Below are 12057 nucleotides of genomic sequence, written 5' to 3' on the forward strand. Positions count from 1 at the left end.
AATCATGCTAGTAACATGCTAATTCATACTAAAATCATGCTAACAACATGCTAATTCATGCTAAAATCATGCTAGTAACATGCTAATTCATGCTAGAATCATGCTAACAACATGCTATTTCACGTTAAAATCATGCTAATAACATGCTAATCTGTCTATCTATCTATCTATCTATCTATCTATCTATCTATCTATCTATCTATCTATCTATCTATCTATCTATCTATCTATCTATCTATCTATCTATCTATCTATCTATCTATCTATCTATCTATCTATCTATCTATCTTTTCATACTTTTTTAAACTGTTTAAGTAAACTATTACTGTCAGGCTTTCACAAGCCAGCCTCAAAGTTTGTTCTCAAACTTTAAGAATCTAGTTTTTTTTGCTATTCTCTGAGGTGCTTTATAATGTTATCTAGATTTGTACATGAGGGAAAAAAACATAATTTAATCTATTTTCTCTGATATTTTGACATCTTTACCAGAACAGTTTGTTTGATTAGGCCTGGTGGACTGTAGACTCTGAAGTAAAGGCCTGCTGGTATGATTGTACATGTTTGACTGCCTACATCATTCATAGATGGACGCTGCTGTGAATTGAGTCACAAATGCATAAATACACATTAGTACATTTCAGAAGATCTCTAATAACTGGCAAATCAATAGTGACCAAGTAATAATAACAATTACAATTGACTTTGTATATATTCAGCACATCATCATCGTCTTTTAGTTTCAGTCATTTTCAAATCCAGCATGGAATAGCGTCTTTTTTTTTTGTAAAAGTATCAGTGTTAAATAAAGTCAACAAAGGAGAAATTTGTCATTGACATGGTCTGTCTGACATGAAATGACACAATCAAAGAATTGTCTTGACATTATTGGTTGGTCTGTGTTTGCCTCCCATTATTTACTTGCTGCTTGCACAAATTGGTGTGCGGGGCAAAACAGGCAGTTATTTAGAAGTGTGTGTTAATCTTCTGTGGAGGTGGAGTTTAGTCACAGTGTTACATAATAGTGTTACAATTTACAACAAGTGGTTGTGGCATATTGTGTTCAATACAAGCTGTTTTTAGACTAACAAGAGAGTTTTTGAGTTATCAAACTTACAGGATGTTTAAACTTTGACCCATTTTATGTCATTTTATTTATTTGTTTGTTTGTTTGTTTGTTTGTATGTTTGTTTAATGAAAGGGGTATTAATACCTCTTATGTATTCTCATCATTGCGGAATGGTCTGGGCACATGAAAATTTTAAGATCTAAAATTTTAAGACCAGTTGTTGATAATGTTTGCAAATAAAATATTACATCAATATGTAAATGCTTGAAGTGGCATACTCATAAAAAGAGGTATGTGTGTGGGTTAACAGATACAAGAGATGGCACGTCTAGCCCCACGTCCCCTCATCCAGGCAATGGGGTCATGGCTCAGCCAAAGAAGATCAAGGGCATCGGCTTTGGTGACATATTCCGAGAGGGCTCTGTAAAACTCAGAACCTCCCTAAAAGGACCATCTGAAAATATGGAAAAAACAGAAAAAGTAAGTTGTTTTGCACCTGACAATGCTTTTATTAGCTTTTTCTTTCCTGTACACTGCTGCACCTGTATCTATCTTAGTACAGAGCATAGTATGCAGAATGTGAAATCTGGAACAGCTGGCACAAGGGAACTTTTTGAACAGCTTTGTTCTAACTGCAAATTAGCCAATCAAATTGCAAAACCAAGGTACTTTTTTTGTTGCTAGCACTGCTTTTAAGGGTGTGGATATTTTGGCACCTCACAATTAGATTCAAATTAATACTTGCAGCCCCAATTGAATAAAATTCGTAATTGATTTTTAATCTTTTTCTATCGAAGCCTAAAAACAGCCTTGTCATAAAAACTTAAATGATTTTTTTCTTATTTTTTCTTAAATTTTGAGTTTTTCTTAGAGTTATTAGTAAGTAAATTAGTAAGTAAATTAATTATAATTATTATTAAGACAATAGCCACTACTGCTTTCTCTGCTTTGCTAATTTGATCAATTGAATGTTTTATTGGCATTGCACATACTTCCAAAGAAGTCGTAAGTGACCAATGTATCCAGCTCTTTATTAGTTTGACAATTAATAAGGAATACATATATAAAAACCATATTACACTAGAAAAAAAATTAGCATCATGCTAAGTGCATTAAAAAAGCTCAATTCCTGTATCCCAATGTTCTTCTTACATATCAAGAATGTATTTTCAGTTCATTATTGTTATGTTTAGATAAAAACTGTTCTTGAAACGTGTAACATTTTGTGTGTTCTTTTTGTTATTGAGAGGAAAGCGTGCAGCACACATTTACACTGCAAAGCAAATATAGACACTGCTGTGAGCAATGTGGGAAGCATACGCATGTTCACTAAACATATACCAATCCAAATGTATTTAAGTTAATCCTGGCTTAAAGAAACGAGAATCTGTAATTATATGTGCTTGATATCCCTATCTTGATGACGAATGACTGCACTGCAAAGCAATTTAGCACATACTATTTCCTTTTAAAATGTAATCATTGTCTTGGCATGTTAGAAAATCAGCACTGCCTATTCCCATAGCCACAAGCAGCAGAGCGTTGAAGGGTAATTACATGTCTAACTGCTCTACAAGTTTTGCCAGTGATTGCTCAAGACATCACCATATAGGCTGACAAAAGGTCTCATGGGAAGACCTTCCTTTTTAGGCAATATGTCTATTTTTGGGCATCGTTACTTAGGGAGGTGTTTCTTAAAGCATTTTGGCATTCACGTTATTATTGTTTGTGCTCTCCACAGATCAAAATGAGAACAAAATATCAATTTCTGTGCTTTTGTTAGATCTGCAGACATGCACATCTTAGTTTTTACAAGTAAAATCATGTGCATTGTTCATTTATAGCAGAATCAGTAAGCCTTTATTGGCAGGCATGTTTAGACATACAGGGAATTTGCTTTCAATACAGACATTTCCAGACATTTGAAAACTCCAGATAATAAGTGAATTTAAAAAAAAGCAAGTAAATAGAGAATAAAAATATACAAATTGACAAATGTATGTACAGGTTTATTACTATATGCAATATTTTTTGTATTCGGGGTGCAATGATACAGAATTCTTACAATTTTGTTTTAGGTTCACAGTATTGGTATGGTTCGGTATATAATATGGTAAAAATAAAAACAAGCAAAAGAAAATACAAAGTAAATACAATATAGCATAGATACAACTAAAATAAACAGAGTTTTCAGGCTTTTTTTTCTATCTAACAGTAGTTTTTAAACTCAGAAAATGTAATCAAATATAATTTTGGGTACTGTGTCTTCACTGTATACAATTTATATTTAGATTAATTGTTAATAAACTACAGTAGCCTAAAAAGCTATTCAGTCAAGTGCAGAGTGAGTGATTTCATTTTCATTTTTAATAAATATTTAAAACACAGGCAGCAAGAATAAGGTTTCTTTTTACTTTAAGATGCAGCACAAATGTATCACAACGAGATAGTTGCAGACAACATAATTTCACAAATGTTTAAATATTTAATGATTAAATAAAATTAATAATAATAATAAATCAGGGTGTCAGAGGGCCCTAAGTCTTGAAGCAAACAAGAAACACAAATGTGCGCACATCTAAGAATCTCAAAGACAGGTACTCGATCAAACATATACACAGTAGCAAAAGATCAAACGAAAATCTGCACACTGCCACTTTAGCTCTCAAAATCTTTTTACTATCACAATGTTTCGACCTACATGGTCTTAAAAAGTCTTAAAATGTCTTAAATCTCAAAAGCTAAATTTTAGGCCTTAAAAAATATTTTTATTTTTATTATTTTTTTTAATATTGAGTTCATTCATTCATTCATTTAAGTTGCTTAAAAACGTGCTTTCTGGGACAAAACTGCATGGTTGAGAGAAAAAGGAAATTGAGTTGCACTCGTGTTTTATTAAAAAAAGGAAGAAAAAACGGAAAATAGACTAACAACGGTAGCCATAAAAATAAAACTTTCATTCAATAATTTTCTTGTCAGCTTAGTCCCTTTATTAATCTGGGGTGGCCACAGCGGAATGAACCGCCAACTTATCCGGCAAGTTTTTACACAGCGGATGCCCTTCTAGCTGCAAACCATCTCTGGGAAACATCCACACACACACTCATACACTACAGACAATTTAGCCTACTAAATTCACCTGTACCGCATGTCTTTGGACTGTGGGGGAAACCAGAGCACCCAGAGGAAACCCACGGGAGGGAGAACATGCAAACTCCACACAGAAATGCCAACTGAACCGAGGATCGAGCCAGCGACCCAGTGACCTTCTTCCTGTGAGGCGACAGCACTACCTACTGCTCCACTGCCTCACCCCTAAATAGTCACTTGTCGGTCCTAAATCTTTATTTTAACTGATTTTCCTTTGTTCATGTACAGCTACCCAATCTGGCCATTAACACTTATTACAACTACCAACAATCCCAATCTATATAAATCTATATAATAAATAAAACTTTTTTATTTAAAAATAGCATTTTATTACTTTCCTTACAGTAACATTTGTTTAAAACTTCTCCATTTATTTACTGCTGAGGATACTGACCGGTAAAATGAAGGTGGAAATAGTAAATACAATTAAAAAATTTTTAATGCAAAACCAAATAATACAATTTCTATATGTGGAGGAAATCACAGAGGATTTACTGTTTTTTTATCGGTTTCATATTACACAGACTATTACAGCAGGCCTAGTATGTATAGCTATATTACTATATTATAGTTTATATTACTATATATAAACTACGTATGCAGGTATATTTGCAGAAGCTTCATATTTTTTTGTTTGTTTCGCTTTGCAACCTCAGTTTCATTCTTTATTGTTTGTGTTTATACAATTAACCGGTTCTTACTCTCTCCTCTTTTGTCACATTTTGCACCCCATTATTTCATTCAGATTAGTTTAATTCTCCACTTTGTCTCTCTCTTATCAAAAGCTCAGAAATTGTTTGTCATCATGTGATTTCAGGGTCAAAGAATTGACTAAATACATGTAGGTTTCTCACTTCGCATTGAGTTATACTGCATTTGGCTTGCTCTTCCAATTATAACAGTGGTTGTTGTTTACCCAGCATTCATTCCACCCAGGCTTGGCTGATATGTCTCAGAGACAGTATCTTTCAGCGTGCAACTGCATGTGTTTGTGGCTGCCGTGTCAGTAAATCCATTTGTGCTTCTGCTTCATTTTAGCCAATTCCTCCATTACCATCTGCCACAAAACCCACCCCTTTGAGCACTCCGGAACACCCTAAAGGAGAAAAAGAGGCAGAGAGCAAAGCTAAAGGTGAGTTTGTGGAAAGTCTGTGACATGGATGCATATGTTAATCAAATAAATAATAGGATATTTACAGTATGTAAATGTATGGCTAATACCAACTGCAGTGGTTGTGACATTGACATTTGTTTTATAGATTAGCAGAAGTATCTGTTAGTTTTGCAATGCACTAAAATATAATGAACTATAATGATAAAGAACTGAAAAGTGCATTTTCATAGGAAGTGGAAATGCGGGAGATCATTTTCACTCCTTTTATAGATCGCTTTCTAAAATGTTTCCACAAAAAGGTTTCCATTGCATTGTTGCATGTATGATTTCTGTATTTCAAGAGGAAAGCACAATTTCTATCATCATACAGGGCTCGAAATTAAATTTTTCACTTGGTAGCTCCGGTGCTCCCAACTTAAAATATTTAGGAGCACCAGAAAAAATTTAGGAGCACCCACCAAAAATAAATGAGCACCATTGCAAATTGTATTTTAAAGGATTTATTGTATTTGAAAACAACATAAATTAGGACTAACAAAAACCAGAAACAACTATCTAACTAATGCTGTGTTGACTTATTGATATTTGCGTGCAATAAATCCAGAATGCATGTCTAATAATTATTAAATATTATTGATGACAAAAATGACAATAATACTAACAATAAATTACATTTCTTAATATGATGCTGCCTTGAATGTGCTTGAATGTGAGTTTTCTGCTAAAAAAGTCTGTTACTTTATGAAAAATATGGTTTGCATCAAACTAAAATGAAGCATTGCAGTAAGAAATGTTTATTTTGTTTTTATGTTTATATTATTTATATTTATTATTTATATTATTTATATGTTTATATTGTTTTTATATGCATGTCAATCTAATAAATAATGTTTTGGCTACAAAACAAACGAAAGACTATAATAAATCATTCAATTCAAGACTGAAAGGTGCAAATTACTTTTAGTGAATAATTAAATAATAATATAAATCAAGGAATAATGGACAAAAGAACATAATAAAAGGCTCACTTCTATCACTCTTTAAAAGTTTTGATTTCGGTTTGTGTCATTGTAAATGCTCAGTCTCGTTATGAGCTGATTTTCATTTTCCTGTGTTTGTGGAAAGCAGACAAGTCAGCCGCATCAATTTATGAGCATGCAGAGCAGGATTCCCCCGATGGCCACCGGCGCAATACCACTCTTTGTTATGAGCCGCAGATTCCGTTTAAAATTTAAGTTTAAAGCGAGCCTCTTTGGCGATGACGTGTACAGTGTATGATTTAACATTTATAGCGGACATTTGCGCTGAACGCGCAGTGAATGCAATGCATCGAGATTCGGGCACCGCCTCTGAAAACACTCGAGTGATCTCGGCTGACAGATCAACCTTCACCACATGTCATGATCGCTGTCATTGGCGCCGTTACGTTGTAACTTTAGGTGGGGTTTGCAAATCTGTGTATTTTTACTCTTCAGGTGTTTGCATTTCCCGCAGTAACAACAGCTCCCTGTCATCTGACAGTGGAAAGACTTAAACGATTGACAGCTAATATGAACAGCAAGGAAGACCGATTCAGCACGTTTTTGAAAAAATCTTAACAGGTCGGACTACAACCATTATATTCAGTCGCAGAAATGCTCCCAAATATATTATGAGGTCGCATTGATGAAATTTCGGGCGCAAATGCGACCAAAATGGTCGCAATTTCGAGCCCTGCCATATCATAAGTTGAATAAATAAACTTAATCTTTAATATTTTTATTTTTCTTGTCTACCTGTAGTAAAAGAATACTGCAAGGCCACATTCCACTATGAAGCAACAAATCAAGATGAGCTGGATTTGAAGGAAGGTGAAGTCATCCTTATACTGAGCAAGGTATGAAACAAACTACAAAATTTCTTTTCAGGCAATGAGACTATTGAATGAACAATCAGAGCATTTAAGTTAAGAACATTAGGCACAACAGTTAATTAATGAATTGTTCTGTGACTAGGGGTGTAAACGATACACCGAAGTCACGGTTTGGTATGTACCTTGGTTTTGTGAGGTCGGTTCGGTACAACTGGAATGATAACACACCCCTGGTGCTTGCTTTTTCTGTATATTTTAAACAATCAGCTACAGAACTGAACAGCTTATGATAAAGAACAAAATAAATACCATAATGAAAAATAAAACAAAACATAAACATTAAACTGAACATTAAAAACATAATTAAGATACTGCTTATTAAAGTTTCAAAGGTCCAACCCTCTTCTTAAACATCAGAAAAAGCAGTATTTGTGCATAAGATTGAGGAAGCTTCCTAACTCAAATCGTATTTAATGAAAATACTAACCATGTCCATCCAAAATTATTGGTGCGGTGGGCAACAGCTGTTCAGTCTTATGTGTCTGTGTATAGAAAAAGTCCTCAAGTATGCACTAGATGAGACAGAAATTAATTTTTCCATTGTTTTTCTATGTAAACGTGGCTGATGGATGTGCATGATTTCTCATCTGCAACACCTCACACACAAGCATAAGTACAGATTTATATAAGGAATGTTTTGATGGTGTGTGAAGATAAAACTACTGTCAGTTCAACAGTAGTGGACCTATCAGAAGAACTTAGTGGCGGTACAAGCATTGCAAGCATGTACATTGGCAACATGGTGGATCCATTTCTGAGTGCTGTATCTCGTGTTTTCAGATGCAAAAAACATTCTTTGTGAATGCCCTCTTAGTTGTTGCTCTTCTGTGGTTTTTCTGTCTAACTCCAGTTCTCCAGAAAGACTGGCACATCTGGACTGACTGTATTTGTCATGGGAGAGCATGAACTGTGATGGTTCGGCACAAATACATATATCGTTAAACCTCTAGTCATGACTAATTTAATTAGCGATTAAGCTGAAATTCTTTAACCGGTAAATGGTTGAACTAAAGCACAAACTATATAAAAGTTAATTCACAAATAACTTCACAAATTGTGTGCATCAAGCATGCTGCTTAAAAACCTTAATGGAAAATATAAATGTGCCAAAACTAGAAAATATAATAAATAAAAAACTAACTGCAGCAGTAGTTGAATAGTGTAGCAATTCATTTATAATAATGACCTTTAAGTAGTGCATGTTGAAAGATAAAATCATAAGAACAATGACAATTCACATTAAAATGAATTGATATTGTTTATACTGTATAGTTCCATGTTACAAGTTTGTGATTTTTAAAAGGAATGCTGTAACATTTAGGTGAGACTAATGTAATTCGGCGACAGGTCAAGCACGAGGCAGGAACCCATTCTGTATTTAAGCTTTTTACTCAACAGTTTAAGCAAAAGATGTAACAATGATAATGGAAAAAAAGAAATAAACATTTACAATATTCTCTTTAAACGAAAACAATGAGTGTAAGCCAAATAAAAAAATTAACAAAACAATCCATAAGTTTAACGTCTGAACTAGGCGACAACAATAAATTATGAAAATGAAACCTGATATCTTCAGTGCACATGACACCTGATCTAAACTAATTAAACTACAAAATTCAAAATTACACAAACTAATCTAACAAAAACAAGCCAACTTAAAACAAACCTAACAAGAATGTCATAAGACTCACACAACAACCATCAAAGCATTTACGTAAAGCCAACAAAGTTTAATAAGTAAACTCAAATTACCACTGTAAAACTTGGATAAGAAATCACCAAATAGCCTAAGCATGCCAAAAACACAAAAGCGTGGAGCACAAAGGTACGCCGAGGCAGCGTGCACCACACGCTGATCTGTCGGAGCTTTAAATACTTGTGGCTTGTCCCGAGATTGGTGGAACGGACACCTCATAACGATGATGGACGCTTAACTGAACCAATAAGAAACCTAAGATTGTAGTAAGAAGTGGAAAGAGGAGGATGAGGAAAATAAATACACAAAAAACATGGAACATACCATTCCAGAACATATTTTGTTAATAAGTTTTTATCGCCATGTTAACAATTAACATCAATCAATCTAAGCATGTTTTGTGAGTGGGGCAAAACACATATTTTATTTATGACATTTAAAGTTTTATTTTTGCTCCGGTTTTCCCCACAGTCCAAAGACATGCGGTACAGGTGAATTGGGTAGGCTAAATTGCCCATAGTGTATGAGTGTGTGTGGATGTTTCCTAGACATGGGTTGCGGCTTGAAGGGCGTCCGCTGTGTAAAAAAATGTGCTGGATAAGTTGGCGGTTTATTCCGCTGTGGCGACCCCGGATTAATAAAGGGACTAAGCAGAAAAGAAAATGAATGAATGAAAGATTTATTTTTATGGCTACCGTTGTTAGTCTATTTTCCATTTTTTCTTCCTTTTTTAATAAAACGCAACTCAATTTCCTTTTTCTCTCAAAAATGCAGTTTTGTCCCAGAAAACAAGTTTATAAGCATCTTATAAACAAGTTTGGGCAGGAGGGCACCAAATACTCTGATGTCTTTCTTTTAAAGATCACTGTAGACTTTATATCATGCTCTTCAGGTCAGTCTGGTGTGTGAAAAGGCTCCCTGCCACAAACAGGATTGTTCTGTTTTGTTAGATCTCTGAAAGCTATGAAAGTTATGATGCCAGATTCAATTGTACAGTAATTACATATTGTACACTGTCATAATGTGGAATATTGATGCTTGATAGTTGGTTAAAAAAAAAGGTTCACCCATAGATGAAAATGGTCATATTAACCGTATGACCTGTAATGCAATTTCTGCTGGTCAATGAAGGTTTTTTTTGTAGTATTTTGTATTTTTCAGGCCTTGTGTTCTGTCTTCAGCTACGTACTGTATGTGTTTGTTTCATTAAGTTAAGACATGAGGAAACTCTTTTCACAGTCACATAGTGCTTGACAAAGCAGAAATATGCTGTACAATGTTTTATACATGACCACCATCTAGTGGCAAAGGATATATTTATGTGTTTCCCATTCATGATGATGAATGTTTATACCTTCGAGATGTGTTATTGTTGTAGTACTGTATGAAATAAGTCATTTCTGTGGTTGATGTTTTTTTTTTTTTTTTTTTTTTGTAGGACACAGGAGAGCCAGGCTGGTGGAGAGGAGAGGTCAACGGCAAACAGGGAGTTTTCCCGGATAACTTTGTATCTCTGCTTCCTGAGTCAGACAAAGAGGTGAATTCACATTCATTAATGCCTTTATTGTTGTCTACCTTGAGAGTCTATTTGTCTGGGGAGGGAGTTTTGATGACTTTACTATGGAAAGTTATAACCTCAGAGTTACTGGGTATTTCTACAGTCTTGACTAAAGTATAAACAATATTTCATATGGGCAAAATAAAAAGTATACCGATTCATTTTATGCTCTATCATTTGCTTGTATTTTATTTGTGAAATACTTTTTTTGTTTACGATAATATTTTTTAATCGTTTTGGATGAGCACAGTTTTACACATCACCACAAAAATTCACCACAAGAAATCTAAATAACAGCATGGTAAGAATGTTGCAAGCTTGAAAGTATAGTGTGTACATTTAGCATTTTATTTAACGATGGTATATGTTAAGGCTGTGTTTCATATTTCAGCAATATTTATTTTTTAATTTCTACTTTCATATTCAAACAAATGTCTAAAGGGTCTAAATAAAGTAAGAAAAGTAAACACATTTGAATGGGTACATTGTTCAGTATGTACATTAAAATTATAAACAAAGTAAAGAAAATAAAAGAAATAGGTCTTTTCATGTGCTCTATATAGAACATATTAAGGTAATATAATAAATAAATATTAGTAATATATATATATATATATATATATATATATATATATATATATATATATATATATATATATGTATATATATATATATGTTTGTGTGTGTGTGTGTGTGTGTGTGTGTGTGTGTGTGTGTGTGTGTGTGTGTGTGTGTGTGTGTGTGTGCGTGCATGCGCCAGACAGAACTGTTGTGTGTGTGTGTGTGTGTGTGTGTGTGTGTGTGTGTGTGCACACACATACATTATATACCTACATACATTACATACACATGTATATATTTTACTAATAATTATATATTATATTACCTTAATATATATAGACCACATGGATGTTTCTGTCATTTGTAGTCATATTGTGCATTTAAATAAACAGTGCCAAGATGTGCTATTACTATAATGAGCACTTCAATTTACTACCTCCACTATTATTATTGGTATATTTTATTGATATTTTTGGATCAAGTACAATTTTCGTTCTCCTGCCTATGTAAATATGCAGTATGTGTAGAACAGTTTTTCTCATAGGTTTTGATAAAGCAATATATGGTGGATCTCAGTCTCTTATGGCCAGGACACACCAACTCAACTTATTATATATATAAAAGTACTGTATTGTGATGTACAGTTGAAATCAGAATTATTAACTCTCCTGTGTATTTCTTTTTCAAATATTTCTCAAGTAATGTTTAACAGAGCAAGGATTGTTTCACAGTATTTCCGATTAGAGTCAATATTATTAGCCCACTTAAGCAATATTTTTTTCAATTGAATGCAAAACAAACCATCATTATACAATGATTAGCCTAAGTGCTCCAACTTGCCTAATTAAACTAGTTTAAACCTTTAAATGACACTTTAAGCTTAATACTAGTGTCTTGAAGAAATGTAGTAAAATATTATATACTGTCATCAAGGCAAAGATAAAATAAATCAGTTAATAGAAATTACTTATTAAAACTATTACGTTTAGAAATGTGTTGA

At 33.5% G+C, this 12057-nt stretch overlaps 1 protein-coding gene across 4 annotated transcripts in view; it reads left to right on the forward strand.

Annotated features, from left to right (window-relative positions):
• cd2ap (CD2-associated protein) overlaps positions 1-12057 on the forward strand; it is a 117913-nt gene that overhangs the window by 69606 nt on the left and 36250 nt on the right. For all 4 annotated transcript variants that reach the window (NM_001008583.2, XM_009294709.5, XM_005160684.6 and 1 more), the window contains 4 exon segments: positions 1377-1546; positions 5255-5348; positions 7112-7206; positions 10377-10475. In NM_001008583.2, the coding sequence (NP_001008583.2) occupies positions 1377-1546; positions 5255-5348; positions 7112-7206; positions 10377-10475 (458 nt within the window).

Source organism: Danio rerio, chromosome 20, assembly GCF_049306965.1.
Source record: "Danio rerio strain Tuebingen ecotype United States chromosome 20, GRCz12tu, whole genome shotgun sequence".
Classification (NCBI taxonomy): domain Eukaryota; kingdom Metazoa; phylum Chordata; class Actinopteri; order Cypriniformes; family Danionidae; genus Danio; species Danio rerio.